The 22,585-nt window shown below is 37.0% G+C and overlaps 1 protein-coding gene across 4 annotated transcripts in view; it reads right to left on the bottom strand.

Annotated features, from left to right (window-relative positions):
- Positions 1 to 22,585, bottom strand: part of thoc2 (THO complex 2) — a 167,655-nt gene that overhangs the window by 11,408 nt on the left and 133,662 nt on the right. For 2 of the 4 annotated variants that reach the window (XM_041195847.1, XM_041195848.1), the window contains 5 exons: positions 19,937 to 20,391; positions 17,682 to 17,740; positions 16,223 to 16,258; positions 2,527 to 2,676; positions 2,087 to 2,153 (listed from right to left, as the gene is read on the bottom strand). In XM_041195847.1, coding sequence (XP_041051781.1) covers positions 2,087 to 2,153; positions 2,527 to 2,676; positions 16,223 to 16,258; positions 17,682 to 17,740; positions 19,937 to 20,391 — 767 coding nt within the window. Of the gene's footprint in view, positions 1 to 1,690; positions 2,030 to 2,086; positions 2,154 to 2,526; positions 2,677 to 16,222; positions 16,259 to 16,866; positions 17,741 to 19,936; positions 20,392 to 22,585 lie in introns of those variants that run through there. The other 2 variants (XR_005944023.1, XR_005944024.1) reach the window with 2 other exon arrangements.

Here is a 22,585-nt window from a genome sequence, read left to right as displayed (position 1 = left end):
AAAAAAAGTGGTCAAGATTGCCTGGTGTCCTGAACAAACAATACCAGCTCATTTAACCCATTGCTGCCACATTTCCTTGCATCGCAACAGCGATGACACTGAATATTGCTTACCAATTTAGTAATAATATAAGCCACCAAAGTTGAGAGAATTGCATGCTGTAAACCATCACAATTCTTTTGAATGTTACTTTCAAAAAATCTTGAGGTTCTGCTGGACACATTTAAAAATAGCTTTAAAAGCTTTCCCATAGTATTTTTTTTCCCCAGAAGTGATTTTCTGGGTAGAAATTGGATTATGGGTGAGAAGGAAAAATTTAGACACAAATTATTAAACAGTTTATGTAGCATTAACAGTGTGTTATTCAGAAAATGGCAAGGAGTTTCATTTATCTCTCACCTCTGTATAGAACTATGTTGCCTTTACTGAATTTGTTTTACTGATTTTAAATGGCAATATAACAGACTGGGTTAGATTTCGGTAATGGGACCAGGAAAGATCTGCTACAACACACGAGTGTTTGGCATGATTGGCAGAGACCAATGGAGCTTAGGCTATTAAAAAAAAGAGGGAGTTGTAGCCTGGTGCTAGTTTATACATAAATTTCATGTTACTATGACTAAATGATAAAACAAGTTTATAATTTAACTACAATTCAAGAAGTACACCATTTAAAGATGAAAATTATTCATTTCAGTTTATTCATTTATAACAGCCAACTAAATATTAACATTAGAGACACACAGGAGCCATCCCTCCTCACCACAGGCACAGACCAAGATATTAGCTGAATTGAGCTGACTACTGCATGCAGTTAATCATGTGGTCAACAAGGACCAATAGTGCATTGATAAGATACAAACCACAACTCACCAACAGTTCACTACTTGTACTCTGTTCAATACCAAGTTCCACATACTTGCGCTTTCTCTGACCTACAACTAGCTCTCCAACACCTTGCACCTAAATTTTAAAACCATATCTTTAATTTGCAAATCCATTCATGGACTTGCTCTGTCACACCCAGGCAACCTACTCCAATACTGCATTGTTACTTGCACTATTTGAGTCTAGGATATTGAATATAGCTCTCTCATAGTGCTTTACCATTAGTGGCTGATTCTTCAACTAGCATGTCCCTACACTGCGAAATACTCTTGATAAATCACTCTACCATTCTCTTTGACCCCACTGTAAAAATCCTCCAAAACGGTCCAATTCATTAAACATGTTTGAACTCTAACATTTGTTGCTCTGCACATATGTAGAAGATAAAGCCAGCCAAGAATTAGAACCAATGGCGTGAGTAAGGATGCTTATGTCAAAAAGCTTGGCCCATTTAAAAGAACAGGGAGTTCTAAATTAGAGCACAATCCCCACATGAGTCTTAAGCAAACTAGCCTGCCAATATTCGTAATTGCCAGCCATTCAAGACCTGCGTGTAGGAGTTGATGGGAATGGGTATGTATCAGCTGATGTCATTAATCCAGGATGCTTGAGCTGTCTGAGTTTAGATACTTCATATCACTAAATAAATCTTCCCAGCCATTTTCTTAATGGCGTCTTTGGAATCACTATTCAAACTCACCTCGCACGACTGGAAATGTAATTTTTGATTTGGGAGGATTGATAAAGGACAGAAAGCCAAAGCAAACTCTAATTTTAACAGATGAACCTTTTAAAAAAGAACCTTGACAGATGAGCTTCTTCTTTAAATTCCCAGGTAGGGAGCTGGAACAAGCAATCAACTGTAACACCCTCTTGTCCAATCTAATATCAGTGGCAGAGCTTTCAGTTGCTTCAGCGTACATTCTGATACTTCTTTTCTGAACCATTTCTTCTTCTCTATTTAAAGGTTTTTTGAAAACTTATTAGACCATGCCTTTGGTCACATCTCCTAATTCTCCTGTGTAAGTTCAGTGTCCATTTTCATTTCACTGTTCAGCACTCTGGGTCATTTTTCTATGTTGAAGCCAATCGGTAGTTTGTTGTACTCACTCCACGGCTGTATCATTCAGACACCTTGGATCTGTTAAATTGTGCACAGAATTTGAACAGCAACATAAAGTTAGATATTAACACCTACCTGTCCCATTTTCATCTTTACGCCTTTTTGATTCTTGTATATTTTCTCGATCACTGTTTGAATGATCCTGGGAAGAAAAGACATATTTCTAATCGAGAATAATGAAAGGAGGATCTTCAAGAGGAAATCCCAATCTTTAGTATATTTGCAGATGTCAGATAATTTAAGCAACTCCAGCTGATGGATCAATCAAAATAAACACACAATATGTGCATCTATTAATACACAAGCTTCTGCAAATACTAAGTACAGCCTAAGAAAAGTCAAAAAGCAGAAGTAGGAAGAAAAACGCTCTGCAAAACTGGTATCATCTCAATGTAATTACTAATATAACAGATTCACACTAACAGAGTCGCTACTGGCAGCAGAAACCTACAAGCTGCAAAATGTGAATCAGATCCATCTCACATCTGCTTTATTTTCATTCTTTGCTCTCTTACCCTTTTGCGATCTTTTCTTTCTTTATCTTCTTTCTTTTCCCTCTCTCTTGATCGATCCCTCAACTTTTCCACCTCTTTCTTCTCCACCTCCCTTTCTTTGCTCTTTGACTGTGTGCCTGTACTATGGTTGGTGTGATGCGGGCTATGGTGCTGTTGAAAATGATGTAATGCATACTTATGACCACAATGTCTCAACTGAACTAAATGGCATTCCATTAAGGTCAAATGAAACACACTTTTATATTGACACAATTTCAATGCAGGATACATTTGCTTGTTAGCTGACTTTAGATCATAAACACACATACATATACAAGAGAAATTCCATTCAGGTCTACACCCAAAAGTCTTAAACAAATGGAGGAGTGAATAAAAGGAATTCATTTTAGTGATTGAAGTGCAAAAATAAATTAATAATGAAATTGCAATTGGTAGCTCAGCATCAATCGGTTGGGAAAAAAGCTTCACTTTGGATCTTAAATCAAAGCAACTTATTAAGCTGCCAGACACAGAGGCACAATATTGCCCCAACGTTTAACAGCCACAACCAAATCTCTAGAAATTCCAGAGGACTGACATTGAGACCTATTTTAGCAACAAGTTTCATATCATATCCCACCAATCAGCATGTTTTTTTTCAATATTTATCATATATTTGTCCCCACATGCAAGCCATATTTAGTACAAACACATTCTCCCAGAAGTGGTTTATACAATAGGTAATTATAAAGATCACTCAAAAATTGTCTCAGGAAATTTCTGATTAAATATCCATAAAAAGGATTGGGTGGGGGGGTTGTGTGTGGAGAGAGAGAGAAACACAATATTTAATTTCCAGGACTAGTGGCATCAGGTAACCAAAGCCAAATTCCATTTTTATTATATGGCATTCAAATAATTTTTAGGTGTTCTGGGGATCGCATTGGTTTTTCACAAAATAATGAACTGCAATGTCCTTGGTAAATTCCAAATGATAAAATGCTGAATAATTATAGCTATTTTTTAAGGACTTATATATTCATAGCAAATGTAAGTGCATCAATGCGACCACAACACTCCATTTATATATTAATACACACGATTACACAATATATTCCACATTTGTTTACAAGTAATAAACTGCAGCACAAATTAACCCATAAAGCATTAGTAACTGCCCACACTTAAGAAATATGTACTTTGCCCAGATGGTCATTCTTTGAGAGTTCAGACAGTGTTGGCAGGATATCTTATCATGAAAGCCATCACAGCTGAGCCAGACCCAATCTTCTTTACCAAGAATACTGCCTGATTTTCCCTTTCCTAGCCTGAGGGGATGGATGGTGGGGGAGGGAAGGAAGATGTGAGCTCAACTGTTGGGCCCTGCTTAAATTCAAGAAATGCAGTGCAGACAGGGAACTGAAAATGAAATCTTATAGTTATCATGGGTTAATAGTACATTGTGATGCCTATAGCAGATAGGGCAACAGCTCTATAAGTGCCTAAACATCAAAGCTCGAGGTGAACAGCAGCTGATGAAATAAACAAGCTAAATTTCATTAAAACAACAATGTGGCCCTTGTGCCTTTATCCCTTTTGTACTGCATACCAAGAAATTGTAGTACCTAAGCACCAAAACAAACATAAAAAAGGATAATTTCACTTAGAAGGCACAATTTTCTAAGGTTTACATACCAAGTGGTTTCCAATTTTAAATTCATAATGCAAAAATATGAAAATGTTATTCTCAGTGACAGGTTCAGTATAGCTAAAATATTTTGCACCAATGTAAAATATTGATGAGGATACCAAGTGAAAAAGTTGTATACAAGAGAATTCAGGTCTTTAACCAGCCTAATTCTGTCCTTGCATAAGGAGAACACATACTTTATTTTACTCATTTTTTTCTTGATCCTTCAGTCAATACACTAGAACTTACACTGTCAGCCTATTTCATTTGGAAAGCTCATAAATCATTATTTCCTGATGCTTTGTATTTGAAGCTGAATTTTAACACAACAATATATATGATTATAAAAGTAACATGAGCTGGAAAACAACATACCATCTTAAGAAACAATGAGGAATTTAGTATGCTATATCAAATGAAATAAGATCTTAAGAGATGTAAAAGGTACTTAAATGCCAAATACTGTGGATGCTGGAGATCTGGAATAAAAACAAAGTTCTGTAAAAACTCAGCAGGTCTGACAGCATCTGAAAAGAAACACAGTTAACGTTTTGAGTTTAAAATGACTGTTCATTGTCCTAGCCAACCTTTATCCCTCAATCAACATCACAAAAAGATTATCTGGTCATTATCACATTGCTGTTAATAAGAAAATGCATGACATTGTTGGAATGGGAGCCAATATAGGTCATGGGTGACAAGGACATGCTGTTATTTAGGATATGAGCAGCAGAATTTTGGTTGAGCTTAAATTTATGGAAGTTGGAAGATGAGGGGTTCAGCCAAAAGATTGGAATAGCCAAGCTGAAAGTAAAAAAGGATTTAAAAACTGTTAAGACTGTTTTTGATGGCTCTGGTTGAGGCAGGAAGTTTGGTTGTGGCACTGAGAAAACTTCCCACTCTTTGCATAATGGAAAGAATTATTTTAGGTAGGTACTGAGCAAACAGATAAAGCCTCATTTAACATCTTAACTGAAAGTTGGCACCTTCAATAATTCAGCACTACATTGAAGCACCAACTTAGATTTTATATTTTTCTTCTCCGCCGATGCTGCCAGACCTGCTGAGTTTTTCCAGGTAATTCTGTTTTTGTTTTTGTTTTAGATTTTATATCCAGATCATGGAATTGGGGATGGAATCTATAATCTACGACTTCAGTGGTAACTGTACTGCTAATTAAGTCAAACAGATACACCCCTATCGTTTAAAAGCTATCTTTTCAGTTCCCTCGCCATTGAAACCCATCGTCATTGTTTTTTTAAAATTGTTTTTGCAAAATGTTTCTGCTTCTGTAGAAGATGTTTCTCTATGGCAAAAGGTGCTGTTATAAATGCAAGTGGCAATTGGCCTGTATTTGAAATACAAAAGCATATTCCTCAAATCGGGAATCATATAGATTAAAATTCAGAAAATAAATTTAAGGGCAAGATGATTAACCCTCCCAAATCACTTGTCCCTCCAACCAATATTTGTTAAAGAAAAACCTTGCTTAGACATTTAGGTTACCTCAGTACTCTGTTGAAGTTTAAGCCAGGGAGTGAATACTAGCCTTAATCTTAGACCAACAGGAAGAAATGTGTTTACTTCTGTAACAGTGAAATTTACACTTAAGGTCACCTATATAAAGCTGGCACCCATCCTTTGCAACCAGATGTCAAGATCCCAGTCAACAGCTGAGAGGATTCAATTTGAATTACTTGTATTCCATATTGTAGCTAGCACTCAGCCAGAATTTTGTCAAGAAAGGAAGAGGCTCCTGCAATTGACATCATTTATACATAAATGAGATAGCAAAGTTGAGTGAGGAACAGATGCGCAGTTAAAATCTAATATCCAAAAGTTGCTGTCTGTGTCAGGCTGACTGCTATACCATTACCTTTGTGAAAATGGCATCTCGTTGCCTGCCCAACATGCACTGAATGGCATGTAGCTGCCGTATTTGCACATTGGATACGAACTAAATCTGCTGCAGACATTTCCAGATAGCAATTAAAAGGATAAGTCTCCTTTTAACAATATAATGTGTTAACGACTGGCAATTAGGCTCTCCGGCACCAAAAATTGAATATTATTTAGGTTTTTGAAATCAGTAAAATTTAAAGAAATGTCAAATGTAAATTATGTTCTTATTTTACTTTTCATTTGCCTCTTCTTACCTTTCTTTGCCTGATTAGACATTGAACTCAACCCCTTTAATCCACCCTCCTTCTCAGTCCTTCTGCTATTTATTTCCCAATTGTTAAACCTTATGGTTTATTGGTTCTTGGTTGCCTGTTCACTCAAGGGCAATTAGGGATGGGCAATAAATGCTGCCCAGCCAGTGATGCACACGTCCCGTGAAAGAATAAAAAAAAACTCAAGATGCCATTTCCCCTAACAGCGCAGTTATTGAGCAACTTTGTGGGTAAAATATTTTGAGCTTTAGTATGTAGAGGCAAGTATCACGACTGCCCTATATCAAAATGTGGTCCATTATGTATTATAGGAGTATAGAAAAGTTAAAGCTCAAAACTTGGATATAACAGCAGAAAATAAAGGCTCCTGAGCCAGTTTGAACGGTAGACACCCATAATCATTACTTCTCATTCAAAGGTCGTTGCTAAAGTTACAGGGCAAAATAATAGGTGCTGGATCTATCTTGAAAAGGCTAATGTATGTGAGCTGAGTCAGGGTGAAAGCTCTCAGCACGCCCATCTCAACAGCAACAGCACTACCAGAGTACTGATTTGATTGACAACCCCTCGAGCCTGAACCCTGGTTTAATTTTTCTGTTGGTTCAAGTCATCACGAAAGCAGCCGCCTTCAAATTATGGGTGGCTATAACAGATAATTTCATTCAAGGATGTTGTGAAACCTTTCTGTGGATTCCAGCAGCTCTAATACAGAGTGTAGAGAAAAAAAAGGTAAATAAAATTTGCAGTTCCATTTCAGATATAGTTATTTTACATGCAAGCTGGAGGCTTGAGGGGCAAAGGAAAGAGATGGGGTGATAAAGGGAGAGTGGTAGCGAAAGTCAGTTGAGAGGAAAAAATTGAGAAAATAAAAAGAAAACCAAAGGAAAGAGAAAGAAAAAAAGCAAAGAGCAACAAGAGATAGAATACAAAGAGAAAGAAAAGTTGGTTGATGAGAGTTTTTTTACTTTTCTGGGAGATCTAATGAGGAATTGTCATTTTTGCTAAACCAACAAAGCTAATGACAGGTTTCTTTTAACTTTACCATGAAACAGTAGAAACACTGCTGCTCCTTTTTCAAATAAACACTGTAACACATTCCTTAGAACAATTAGCTGAAGAAAGCTCAAAACCCAAGTGCAGCATCAATAACTGTCACACTTACGGATAACCTGAAATTTGAATCCATTGCCGACGCCTTTTGAAAAGAACTGTGACTACAATGTGACAATTATCTACTTAAACGATCTCACTGAGTTGCCGGGATGTTTCAGCAGATCTCATCCATGAAACTGTCAGAAATGAAAGTCACCCAAGCAACCTGCACAATGCTTAAGAGGAGAAACTGTCAAATGTTTTTTCCAAAACGCCAACCCTTCAAACATCTTAGTTAAAAAAAAAGTAATATTGTCTTTCATAAGCTTGCTGGTTCTTCAATCGCAACAGTATATACTGATGGCATGAAAGTGTGTGTTAGCAACACAAGAGGCAAATATGGAATGATGTGAAAATTTCTTAGATGGACTTGTAAATTACTCTGAATTTCCCAGTTGATGTATTTATAAACTTACCTATGGAATGCAAAATAAAAGCTAAATTAAGAAAAATATTCAGATATTGGCATGTACCAAGTCAACTTTTTTTTAAAGATGTCTATACAATGTAATCATGTACACGTTTAATTTTCCAGATATATTAAGATATTGGTTCTTAAATAAAATTATGGTCAATAACTACACTTGTATATTGAACATACAATAGGCCAACTTGAATTGACTGAATAGCAGCTTTTTAAAAAAAAACACAAACAAAAAACCATCAGGGCAAGCATACCGTACGCAGTACAAAGCCATATAGACTGGAGACCTACGTTTTCATTAGTCTGTACTGAATTAACCAATATTAACTAGCTGGTTCATTGCAGTCGGAATGCAGGATTGGCTACTGTACACTCAGGCTTCAGGAGGAAAAAGCTTAGCTAGGCTTATTCTTCAGCTGCAAGTACATAATACAAATCTTAGGAAGGGACAGCCTTACACTGGCTGTGAATAGGTTGCCACATTTCTGTGGCTTACAAATGAAGAGTGGTGACTAGAGTGAGATAGGGCCTGTGACATTACACTAAACTCGAGTTACTGCCTTTGGGAGAAGCAGAATAAGGTGTTAAACTGAAGGAAAATTTTGAAGGGATAACAGGGCACTGATATGCAGTACATAATTTTAAAAGTTCCACAATTTTAATAGTCTGGTCAGGATATTTAATCTCCGTGTAAGCATGTTAAAAAAAGTGTTAACAAAATCAAGTTGCATCATTATATAATTTAAACCAACTAGATGAAAGGACTATTACTTGGCACGCTGAGAAGATAGACAAGAATACTGAACTATTTATTTCATGCACAAGTCTCTGTTTTACATCCATCTAAGAAGCTTTCAAAGTAGCAAAATAAACTGTTTAAGTAGAAAACAGCTGTTTTGAAAACTGCTTATGTAAAAAGCACTAAAATTTTATACACTTACATGGTGGTATGTGAAACATTAAATAAGACAATACCCACTCCTGCAATTCAAATTACACAGTCTAAGTCTTCATTGTCCAAGGTGACACTCGCCGCCACAAGCAAAATATTTTAAATGTGAATAAAATCATTCTCCATCAATAACGTAAAGCACAGATGGGAATGTGATTGAAAGTACAACTTATCTTGGGGTTGTGATAAACTAATAAACTGAAGTCCACATTACTATTACAACCCTTCAATAAGCTATTGCTTATAACAAATTGTCATCCCATATTGTACTCAGATAGGTGCACTGAGTATTGACTGAAGATTTTTCCTACAGGTCATGTTAGTATCTATAATATGCACTATGTAAAGCACCTTTTTGAAAGTACAGAAAGATGCATACAAAGCAATAAAAATACAGATGAACAAAAATTCAACAGTTAATAACAATACATTCAGATATAAGTTGCAATTCAACAGAATTATAATAGAAACAGAAAATAGCAAAGGCGTTGAATACTTTCTTCACATCAGGTTCTAACAAGTGAAGGTTGTGGTCAAATTACAGGTGCACAGCACTTTTGGCTCAAGAATCAATAAGCAGACATTATGTTACCAAGAAGCTTAGTAGTAAATGTCTGTAAGGCACCCGGTCAAAATGGATAAACCTATAATCATCACAGAAATGAGGAAGGAAAGAAATAGGAAGGAGCTTTATTTAAAAAAAGGAATTCTATAAATTCTGGAGCAATAACTTAGTAAGATAGTAAATAATCTCCCCATATTAAAGAGAAAGTCATGAGCGAATTAGCCCAACAGCTCTAATGAAGGATTTACATAAAAGGTGCTATCAAACTTTCAACAGGCAACTGTGAGAGTGGAAGAGGGTTACCTAATGTACACAACTTACTTGTATTTTAAAAGGCATCCAATAAAGTGGCATATGTAAGCTTCGAGAGGAAGTTAAAATTCATGGAATTCATAGAATATTAGCAAAATATATCAAATCTGACTTAGCAACAGAATACACAATCAAAAATTTCAATAGAAAAGAAGCATGTTCCCATTGTGCCTGTGCTGATTCCACAAAGGAGCTATCACAATTCCATTCTTCTGTTGATTCCACATATTGTTTAGTATTTTGCCTATGGATTGAATGGGGAAAAAAGTTGCCTAGCAGTGACTGATAAGAGTTCTACAGTGGTCTGTTCTTGATTTCCAGATGCTCATACTTTTAATAAGCAACTTGAAAGATATTACTTGATTAAGAAAATGCAAGCTGCATACTCAGATGTCTAAGGTAAAATGCACTGCAAAAAAATTTGGATTAGGTAAGTTTGGGCAAAGCAACAGCAATGGACTTTAATGTCCTTTGGTAAAGGCTAAGAGGGAAAGACATAACATGATTAAGTATTAAAGGTTTTCAGTCAATATTCAAATTTGTCAACTGTAAAACATGGTCAACTACAAACATTGCCAGGGTGTTGCATACAGCCAAAGGTCTTTAGGGTCAGAGAACAGGTCATAAATGAAGACACATTTGAAGTTATCTTTGGCATCCAACATTCAAAAGTACATGGATACTTTGGGCAGAGTTCAGTAAGAGTGACAGTGTTAAGATCGTACAAGTGATCAATTTTGTCAAGTAGGCTTTGAGAATGTAAAGATCCATAACATTTTTGAAGTTCTGTTCTTTTGCTTTTGGAAATCAGGATGCATTTGTACAGAATTTTCCTTTGGGATATTAAGGCAGAGAATGTTTCTCTTCTCACTTGAACTAAGAGGTCAGATCCATCAGGGAACACTGAAAGGCTATGGCTCTTTTCTCCAGAAAAGAATTATAGAGGTTTATTAAATTATGATAGGATAGATGTACAGAAAATATTTCCATTTGTGAAGAGTCCAAAAACAGGGACCAGAAACAAAATATTCACTAATAAATCCAAAAGAGAATTCAGAAGGAACTTTCTGACCCAGAGTGTGGAACTCATCATATTAAGAAGTAGCTGAAGTAAATAGCACTGGTGTATTTAAGGAAAAGCTATAGACATGAAGAAAAGAATACAAAGTTATATTTTTGGAAGAATGGGAGGAGGAAAAAGAGCATAAACATAGGCATGGACCAGTTAAACCTAATGGCCTGTTCTGTCCTGGACACTGTATGTTTTATGTCTTATGAGGAAAGGTTGAGCTTATATACATTGGCGTTTATTAGGATATGAGGTGATTTTCCTGATACATATAAGATTCTGAGGGGGCTTGACAGGGTAGATGCTGAAAGGAGGTTTTCCTCCATGGGAATCTGGAACTAGGAGGCTCAGTTTCAGAATAAGGACTCATCCACTTAAGACAGATATGAGGAGCTTGTTCTTTTCTCAGAGGGTTAAGAATCTTTGGAATTCTCTAACTTAGAGAGCTGCGGAGGCTAATTCTATGAATATATTCAAGGCTGAGATTTTTGAACCATAGGTCAAAGGTTATGGGGAACTGGCAGGAAAATGGAAATGAAGCCAAAATCAGGTCAGCCTTAACCTTATTGAAAGGTAAGGCAGACACAAAGTCACGTGGCCTACTCCTGCTCCTTTTGCTTAATTTAAGTCCGTAGGACAACCATCCATCACTGTAGCCATTAAGATTTAGAATTATGCACTATTAAAGAAATCCTGGTAGAGTAGAAATTTAATTGCTTCACAGTTTACTTGACAAAAATGAACCATTCTGCACTGCATTCCAGTTCTCTCATCACACACACTTCTTTTTTGGCAGACAATGCTTTATTCATATTGTATTGTCTATAGTATTGTCTACATTTCCATGAGGTTTGATGTCTTGAGTTTTATGGTGCTGACAGATTTGTTGACAGCAATGCTCCATACCAACATGGGAAAAGCACTAAGCCAGGGGAATTTTTAAAAATTCAAATCCAACAGCAAATAAATGCAAAGTGCTGTGTTGGGTACAGACAATTTCAGCAGGTGAGTTCAACATCTGCAACTGGTATGGACATCATTATCATCACTGACTCAAACAGAGTCCAATTAAGTGTTTTTACCCCCCAATTAAGGCATTTTCCTGATCAATTCACGAAAAAGTTTTGCAACCAATCAATAAGCCTACTACAATTATGAATAAGCAATGATCAGCAAGTTAGTACATTGCAGAAACAGGGCGGGTGAAGAACTGATAAGGGGCTCAACATAATTCAGAAACAGACATTGTATATCATTCACAAACTTATTTTCTTGATCTTCCAAGTTCACTGTTTGGTTTAATAATTGCTGAGTGCTGTATTAGAAAACATTACAATAGAACAGGAATGGTCCCACAGGATTCAATAGTGAATGGTGAACTGTCAAAACTAACAAATTTTGTGAAAATAATCTTGAAACTCAATGATAATGATCGAGAAAAGATTTCTTAGTGCCCACTCATTTTAGGCATCATTCAAAAACTATGCATAAAATACACTGCGCATCGTTGCATTTTTAAGAAATTAAGGAGTTTTGTTTCAAACTGAATCATACCTCAATCACTGTATATTTCAATTCTTCCAGTCCCATTACATTCTATGAACAACCAGCAGACCAGCTACACAAATTTATAGTACGACACTCCTCAAAGGTTTTCAAAATTGCACATTTGTCTTAAACACACTCATAACACCTTGAAGAGAGAGTCAAATTTTAATGTAGCATTTTATCCTTTTCCTTGTAATGGAAACACAACAAAGAGAAAAATGGGCAACATGGCACCAACTTAAACTGATATATGTGAATTGCGCCAATTTTCTTCTCTTGTATTCTATCCAAAGGTTTCATAAAAACACCTAAGCTAATTATAAGTCCACAAATATAACAGCTAAACAAACAAAAAGCTGTGTTGATTGCAATCATGGGTACAAATGCTGCTCACACTGCACAACCATTCCTTGTAAAGGATACCAGAGAAAAGCTGGAGGGTTTATGGATAAAATTACCTGAATAAAACCATGAAAAATAATGCACCGAACAAGGCATAAATTGAGTACCATAAACTGTCACAATTATGAGGTTCACAAGGTTTTTGTGTTTTAAGCCTTTAAATTTTCGCTTCATGGAGGGGGTCATTTCACCTAGTAAACCTGGTGGTTTGATTGTTAGAGATCAAAGGAAGGCTTAGATTGTTTTACTGAGAAGGAGGTAAAAGGTCTTATTGGCTGGAGGCACTGGCATTAGTCTCAATTTACAATTAGTGAATTACGAGTCTCCCAAAGTTGCAGAAAGGCGTTGAAGGTACCAGGATGTGGAGTAAACTGTCCACTTATTTCGAAGATGAAAGGGAGTGGAGGTCAAGAATGACTAATTAGCATTTCTACCTTGATACAAAGTTAATGGGCAGAATTTTCTGCCTGCCGGATGGGCAGGCCCGACCCAATCTCCGGCGGGCGGGGAGCCAATCCCCGCTGGTGAAGCAGGCCCTGCTATTTTACATGGGTGGGCCAAAGCCCACCCAGCGTGACGTCTGCCGGGAGGCACTGTGCGCTCCCTGTGCAGGCCGGGGGGTGGGGAGAATTCCCCAAAAGCGAGTGCGCGCGCTTTCGCGCGTGCGCACAAAAGAGCACACAACTCCAAGGCTAAGTGCTGCCTCAGGGAGATTGCTGACACTTTTAAAAACATTAAAAATAGAAAAAAAAATCCTTAACATGTCTCCCCATCATGAGACAATGTCACATGAGATGGGACATGTTCATAAATTACACTAAAACTTTATTAAACTGTTTAAAACTCTACATGAAACCTCATCCCACCAGTGGATGAGGTTTCAAGTTTTGTCTATTGCCCGCCAGAGCTTCTGGTCTGCCCGCCAACTTTAAGGTTGGACGGGTTTAATGATTCTGTCAATGGCCTCAATTGGCCATTGACAGGTCGGAGGGCACAGAGCTGATTTTGCTGTGCCCCTGCCTTCCTGAAAATTGAAATGGGGTGGGATGACGTCAGAGCTTCCCCCCCGTCAACCCGTGTCATTTTACATGTCTGCTCACCGACGGCAAAATTTAGCCCATGTGTTTCATGTTGCCATGGGCAAGAGGGCAGAAGAAGCAACTTTTGAGATCAGGTTACAGCCTTCCCTATAAATCAATGAATATCACAGATGGACAGCAATTTTGTGTGGTCAGCAGATAGAAGAGGTTGCTTTGCTTTTGCGAGCTACCATAATGGAATTTGGGAAGTAGGTGGTCTCTAGTCTGAGAGATGCATCCTAAAGTCATCTAAGGTTTCCAGGAGATGAATCCTGGCATGACCTGGGAAAGAATAGTCAGAACAGGCTTCACTGCTGGTGGTAGACTGAAGGAACTCTCTGAATGGAGGAAAGTGCCTGGAGATAGTCACTTGAAATTACTATTTGGTAAAACAGAGATACAGAAACTGGGAGTAACTGTGGACCGTTTGCTATAAGGACTATAATTCTTTAGGGAGTTACAAAATGTATTAAGTATAAAAGGGAAATGTTTCTTTCTGTTGTTTAAATATAAATTGCCTACAAAAAGAAAATAGTTCTTATCAACAGTTCTTTTTAGTCATTTGTTACAGTAAAAATTTTAAAATGTGAAATCTTCTTGTGTCATTCTGTCATCTAATAATTGGAAGTTCAAATCTCTTTAAAAGTTACCAGTCTCTACGGAGATCATAACAAAACCAGCACTATCTTAAGACTATTTCTGCCTTGGCCAAAAAAATTCCGACAATGGAAAATCACAGCAAATTTCTTCTAAGTCACTTTGCTGCGAAACAAAAATGGTTAGCGAAATATGTAATACAAGGGAAAATATTTTATACAGTGTATCTTCTGACAAAATATACAGAAAAAGGTGAGAAAGGTTGGTTTATAGGAGACTTTAACTTGTCTTATGATCTAGTTGCTTCAAGTAGCCAGATGAGGGGAGAAAAATTACCTTGAGGGTTTCAAGAAAATCATCAATCTGATTTGACAATTGTGTCCCAGCTAACAGACTAAGAAAATGAATGGTACACAAGAATGTATAATAATAGTCACTAAATTTGAGAAACTGAAAAGGCGTATAAAAGATGTGTTAGCAGTACAGTGAAGAAAATTTAGGTCAACCAGAATTGTTAACTTTCATTCAAATTAAACAACGTAACCTCTACTGACTTACTAATCATGTGAAGCCTTTTTTTAACAACCCATTGAAGGACAGTTGCTGTTGGAACAACGGACTTCATTTATAAAGGCTCACGTGTGCTTTAAGTGTCAAATCAAGCTAACAAGCAAGTGTAATTCATTAACAAAAACAGATTATACAAGACCAATTTGACAGTTGTCTTCGCTTATCCATATATTTTAAGCAGTATGAATACCAATTGAAAGTGCACTGTATCACAGGATTTACAATCACAATTATAAAGTTAATCTTGCATTTTGTAAGGGTACTTGTACACTTGTCTAGTTAATACAATTTCAGCAAAAGGGCCATCATTCAAAAGGTTTTTTTTGAGTATTTCCCCAAAACTTCATATAAAAACATTATAAAAGTACACTATTTCCTTTCAATAAATGGATTATTCAGATTATTTTATAGCTATTTCGAAATATTGCTGTAGCAAAAAACCACAAAGACTGAGGCTCAATTTTAATGAATTAAACAGTCAGCTAATTAAGTGAGAACTTTCATTAGTCTATGATTGCTTTGCTCAGTGCCTCTATCACCGATACACCCCGAGTTTCCGCCCTTTCAGTGTTGATGGGGCTGTTTCTTATGACATCCAGTTTGACTGGTGCCAATAGCAATCTTTCCCTACCTGCTGATACCCCACCCTCCCAGTATCTCACCCACTGGTTATTCTTCATAAGTGAATCTAAGCAAATCGCACTGGTAGGCAATTCAATTGTGAAGGGCACCACAATTAAGCCTGATCCTACCCTCATGTGACATTCAAGTAGGTGCAGACATCGCTGGATAGCAATCAGGACTCAAAATGTTGCTGATTTGTTTTCTTTTCTCAAAGCTGAGCCCACCTGGAGCTGAATACTATCAGACTAAGAACCATGCAACTTTCAAGTTCCTGCTCTGTGCATAATGCTTAAAAAAACAGCACCTTAGCCATTTGGCCATTAGGAGACCAGGGCTCATTTTTAACAGGAGCAGATAATATTTCAAAAAGCAACAGAAAGTAAATACACAAAGAACACATAATTGGGCCAAAATGGGGCAACTGCCAAGAAAAAAATCCTACTGCATATTTATAAACTAAGCATCAGCGATAACATTTTGAAAATTACAACCAATAAAAGGATTACAAATTCTGTGTTTCTCACAAAAGCTTTGTCAAAATAAGGCTCAAGTGTCAAACCTTTGCTGATGATTCCTTGTGATCGCCGAGACCATCCTGTAGGAATGAATGGAGATGACAGATGAGCTGCAGCGCTTCTCAGATACCAGAGGACTTTGGGATGCAAGTTGACGACCATTCTAAAGTCTTGCTGCTGACATGCAGTTACACCTTTAGGAACTAGGCTTTAGGAACTGTTAATGCTTACTGGACAAGATAGAAAGCTTGACAATAAGACATTTTAAATCTGTGTTTCGGGAAACAGCTTACTATGATAGAAATGGCTTCTCAAACTCATTTAGAAGTGTTATTTACATCTGCATCTGATGCTTTAGTTGTTCACAACTGTACTGTATATATTAACAATCTTGCTAATTTACATCAATTTACAAACCAATTACGGAATAAAACTCCCTGAAATGCATGATTACAATATTTAATATAAAATTTTTACTAGAAACAAATATACACAATTAAATATTAAATAAGTTAACTATGTCTTTAAATCTGATGTTATAGAATATTGTTTCCCGGGTAAGTATACTAAGTGAACAATTAACTTCAATACAAAATATGTTAATTTTGTAAATAGGTGCAGCTGAACAAACCACAATGGGCTCTTTAACCTCCCTTCCAGTGCACTGCATCCAGGAATTGGAACTTACAGCTCGAAGTTTCAACCCACTGCAAACTCAAGGATTCGTGGGGGTTCATCTACATTAAAATAAATACAGCAAACGGTGCAAGGAAGCATCTGCCCTGATTCTTCTATTAGGATACACCCACGTTTCGTGCTGCGTAGAATGCCATGGGCCCTCTTGGCTGGAAGGCGGGCTTTGCTGCCATATCTGCTTTTTCCTAAGGCAGGATTCAAAAGGCTGGCACCCCCAAGGGAAAACAAACCCATGAAGGGAAGATACTAACAACAGCTGCATGCTGATAGAATTTACACAACTACAGGAGATCTGATCACCAAGGAGATATTAAAGACTTTAATGGAATCCCCTCCATTACTTCCTTCCTAGAAGGTACGAATTGGTAGTATGCTCATCAGCCGGCCTGATGAATCCAGAGGTATGCGGTAATTCTGAACACCTTCAACATTCTTCAGTGCTGAAACACTCTTCACTCTCAGCGCTGACACCTTTTTTGCGACTCCTCTTTGAAGCTATTTTGCTTGAAGCATTATTGCACTCCAAAAACTGACCACTTAACATAATTTGAGGCACTTCGGAGAAAAATCTCTTGCATTTTCCTCTTACTATTTATAATTTTCGCTAGGTCCTTGAAGCCTTTTTATATAAAATTTGCTTACAAAAAGTCCAATAAAGAAAACGAATGCATTTTCTATTTAAAAGAAACCTCCAGAGGCTCCATTGTGCACCTTGTATCACTTGAAGGAAGACGAATATTTCCAGAAAACCGGTATTCCAAACAGGACAGCCTAATATTGACGGTGCCTTCCTTAGGCTATACTAACCTTTACTGTAGCGGAATGTGATGGCGAAGAGTGGGAATCAAGCTTGCGCCGTTTTTGTTCTGGAACAGAAGTAGTATTGCACATTCTAGTTGCTGATTGTGACACATTGCAAATATGAAAAGAAAAATTATTTAACTAATCAGTCTTTATACAATTCTCTTCAGCTATATACCAAATGCATTATATTTAGTACCAATACAAATTATTGCCTATAAACAAGATACAGAACCTATAGATATTTGCTACATATGTGAAATATAGCAGGGATAAGAAAACTATGAAAACGTTGGGTGCCTCAGAAATTTGACAAGGTCATTAGGAAGTTCACTGATTTAATATAGTAAAGTCAGTACCTGCAGACTTAAATTAATTTTTTTTGAAAAAAGTTCTGAAAGAGAACTGAAAGACCCAAGTCACGTCATGTTTAGTTGTAGACTCAACATTTTAATTCATTAAGCAAAAATTTATTCTGTGCAACTTTCAAATACAATAGGCATGATTAAACTTTCACAGCCTTTGCAGCAAGAGCAAAAAGAGGGCTATGTTGAAAGATTTTAAAAGCATCCTCAAGAAATTCTTGTTTATTTAGTGATCAACTGAAAAAAATTCAAATAAACAGCCTATATTTATAACTATTTGATCAAACGCCCAATTAACTTTTCAATTTGTTAAAATTTATATTATTTGCATCTGGTTTGTACTTCATTATATATTAGATTGATTAAAATTCACCCACTTGCACAAAAACCTTCATGTGAAGGTTGCTCCTATGAGGAAATCCATCATAGTAACTGTAATGCCTCTAGTTGGTGCTGTGATAGGAGTTTCCAAAGTTAAGGCTCATTAGACCTTGCCTGTCAGTGAGTCAGCGATATAATGGGTGGTGTCTGTACATGTGTGAATAGGTTTAGAGGTTTAGTTATTGACTTTGGAGAAATGCAAGCTATGGGGAGCTATTTATAATCATAGAAAAGGAGTGCATACAGTGAAATAAGAAAGCAGACAGTGACAGTAGAGCTAGACAATGTGCCTGAAAAAACATGCAGACAGCTAATTAGGTTGGATACTAAATCATCTGAGACACTTCACTCATTGGACTGGGCTTCTGGCAGATGTGTTAAGTGTAAATGGACAATAAACTTTTTAGAAGGGATGTTACTGGGTGAAAATGACACTGTGCCACATTGAGAGGAGTAAGGGGATATATATAAATATCTAAATGACATGTCATAGGCCATCATAGCCTCCTAGCGGTTTGATTGCCTTATGTAGTTGAGGAGCAACTTCCCAGTTTTCTTCTCTTTCTTTGTGCCTCACCCAGGAGTTAGCTTTAGCTTTGATGTCAGCTATGACTTAGTTGTAGCCTTTGACTCAGATGTTCACGGGTTCAATTCCCACTCCAGAGAATTTTGACATCATGGAGACTGACTCAGTAGCTTTGGGTGAAGATCTGAGAGTGCTGCATTGTCAGAGGCAGTGTTTCAGGTGATATATTGAACTAGAGGCCCTGCTTGCCTTTTCTAGTGGATGTAAAGCATCATGTGACACAATTCAAAGCGCAGCGGTTTTCTGCCAGACCTTTGGCTGACACTGATCCCTCAACCAACAACTCTAAACACAGATAATCTTATCAATACTATCTTATTCCTGCTGGTGCAATTTTTCTATCATCTGCTTGCCAGGTTTGCCTCTATTACAGAGCAAAGTTAGGTTGCCATGTTTGACTATAGTATAACAGTACTCATAGTTTGAAAGTACTTAATTTGCTGTGAAGCGCTCTGGGACATGAAAAGCATGTTCTCCCTCCATGGTACAGGTATATAGAACTAGAATGCATCATCTCATGGATGAAGTGTGTCTGACTTATCTGCCCTTGTTACTGCTGGTATTACATTTTCATGTTTCAAACAACTCAAAAACAGGTTTTCAGCAAAAGGTATTTAGTCTTCCACTGACTGACGATTTTTGCCTCTAAACATTTTGCAATTTTTTCTATAACATCAAATACAAGTAAGAAAAGCTTCTTAAAAGCATTGGTACAATTCATCAAGTGAAATATCTCACTTTAGCTAAATCCTTTGAATATTGTTTGCTCTACAACCAAAAGCCTGCAGCAAGTCATAAAAAAAAGTTGTTACAAATTAAGTACTGGAGATACTTTGCTGCTTGATCAGTACTAAATTAATCCTGTTTACCTGTAAAAGTTCTTCAAAAAAATTACAAAAAGAGTAGAACACAGTACCTTATTAACTCACCCCTATCAGATTCTGAAGATTCTGATCGTGGAACTGGGGACTTCAAGGACCCAGCAACAGCTGATTTTTCTCCTTTAGTGCCTGAGTGGCTTTCTTTGGATTTGGCATCCTTGAGTGCATCTTTCTCCTTAGACGGTTCCTTTTCTTTCTCCTTTTCCGAGTGTGATTTTGCTTCTGCACAACTAGACGTCAACCTGGATTTATCATCTTTTGCAGTCTTCTCTTCCTTCCTGATTTTTTCTTTCTCTTTATCTTTGTCAGCTTTTGGTGTTTTTTCCTTGGTCTCCCGTACTTTTTCATCTTTGTTTGTTCGTTCTTCTTTTAATTTCTCCTTTGCATCTTTAGCTGTTGCTTTCGCCTCTGGAGGGACAGCTGGGGTTGTCTTCTCTTTCTTCTCCTTGTCTTTTTCTTTCCCACTTTTCTCTTTCTCTTCTTTTTCTTTTGTTATTTTGTTGCTGGAAAAGGATATAAAGTTCATCATCAAATTGTGCATTTTATTTGCAGTTTAACACAGTGTGCAGTAGTGGACGGTTCAGATTCTTTTAGCAAAATTCAGTTTGAAATAATATTGATTGGTTGACATGTTAGATACAAGCATACAAAATAGGAGTAGAAGTAGGCCATTTGGCTCCTCAAGCCTGCTTTGCCATTCAGTAAGATCATGGCTGATCTGTTCATGTTTCGAATTCCACATTCCCACCTACCTCTGACAACCTTTGATTTCCTTGCCTAACAAGAATCTATCTACCTCTGCCTTAAAAATATACAATGACCCCACCTCCACCACCTTTGGGGGCAGAGTGTTCTAAAGTCACACAACTCTCAGAGAAAAAATTCTTTCTCATCTCTGCCCTCAAAGGGCAATCCCTAATTTTAAAACAGTGTCCCCAAGTCCTGAACTCACCCACAAGAGGAAACATCCTTTCCATGTCCACCTTAGCAAGACCATTCAAGATCTTAAAAACTTCAATCAAGTCACCCCTCACTCTTCTAAACTCCAGTGGAAACAAGGCCAGTCTATCCAACCTTTCCTCATAAGACAACCCTCTCATTCCAGGTATCAATCTAGTAAACCTCTTTTGAACCATCTCCAACACATTTACATCCTTCCTTAAATAAGGAGACCAAAACTGCACACAATATTCGAGATGTAGTCTCACCAATGTCCTGTATAACTGAAGCATAACATCCTTGCTTTTATAATAAAAACAGAAAATGCTGTAAAAACTCAGCAGGTCTGACAGCATCTGTGGAGATACATAGTTAACATTTTGAGCCCGTATTTCCCACATTCACAGTATTTTGCTTTAATCCTTACTTTTATGTTCAATTCCTCTCGTAATAAAGGATAGCATTCCATTAGCCTTCTTAATTACTTGCTGTACCTGCATCCTAACTTTTTGCGACACAAGCACGAGGACACCTATATCTCTCTGCACCTTGGAATTCTGCAGCCGTTCTCCATTTAAATAATGCTTTGCTTTTTTATTCGGCCTACAAAAGTGAACAACTTCACATTTTCCTACATTATACTCCATCTGCCAGATTTTTGCCCACTCACTCAACCCATCTATATCCATCTGCAACCTCCTTATGTCCTCTTCACAACATATTTTCCCGCCTATCTTTGTGTCATCTGCAAATTTAGCTACCTGCCTTGGCTACCCTCATCTAAGTCATTGGTATAAATTATAAAAAGTTGAGATCCTTGCAGGACTCCACTCGTCACATTCTGCCAATCAGGAAATTACCTATTTATGCTATTATACCATTCTCCCTGTTTTCTGCCAGCCAGGCAATCTTCTATGCATGTTATGATGTTACCCCCTACATCATGAGCTATTATTTTTCACAACAATCTTTGATGTGGCACCTAATCAAAATCCTTCTGGAAATCCAAGTACAACACATCTACAGGCTCCTCTTTATCCACAATACATGTTACCCCTCTAAAGAACTCCAATAGATTGGTTAAGCACTATTTCCTTTTCACAAAACCATGCTGACTGTTCCCGATTACCTGCGTTTCTCCAAATGCCTAGCTATAACCTCTTTAATGATTGATTCCAAAACCTTCCCCATGAGTTACTCTCCAGAGACAGCAATGTACATTATAAAAAATTAGGATTTATTGAAGTACTTATTCTTTTAAAAATGCAAATCCAGAAAAAAAATTCTCATTTTCCTACATCATGAAAAAGTAATCATTTAGTAAGACAACAACTGTATTGATTTTTATCAGTCATGTCCTCAGCATTGTCAACTGATGATATTTGGATTCAAATTGTAAGTTTCTCACATTCCACTGAATTATATGGCAGTAACCTATATTTAGATTAAAATTCTGTCTAGTCAATCAAGTCCTTACAAAAAAAATGAAACTTATTCAACAAAGGTAGACTATCTGTAGAATTACTTAAACTACAAAGGAGATACACCATAATATTGCAGTCACATTATTCGGACTGGTTATCCAAAGGCTTGTACTAATGATGCAGAGACAAGAGGCCAGATCCCAGGTCTCATCATAGCATCTGGGGAATTTCAATTCAATTAATTAAAATAAATATGGAATTAAAAGCTAGTAATCAGTCATGTCCACAAAACCACTGGATTGTCATAAAAAGCCATCTGGTTCGCTATTGGCCT

Source organism: Carcharodon carcharias, chromosome 9, assembly GCF_017639515.1.
Source record: "Carcharodon carcharias isolate sCarCar2 chromosome 9, sCarCar2.pri, whole genome shotgun sequence".
In the NCBI taxonomy this organism is placed as follows: Eukaryota; Metazoa; Chordata; class Chondrichthyes; order Lamniformes; family Lamnidae; genus Carcharodon; species Carcharodon carcharias.
This window is presented reverse-complemented; position numbering and strand designations above follow the sequence as displayed.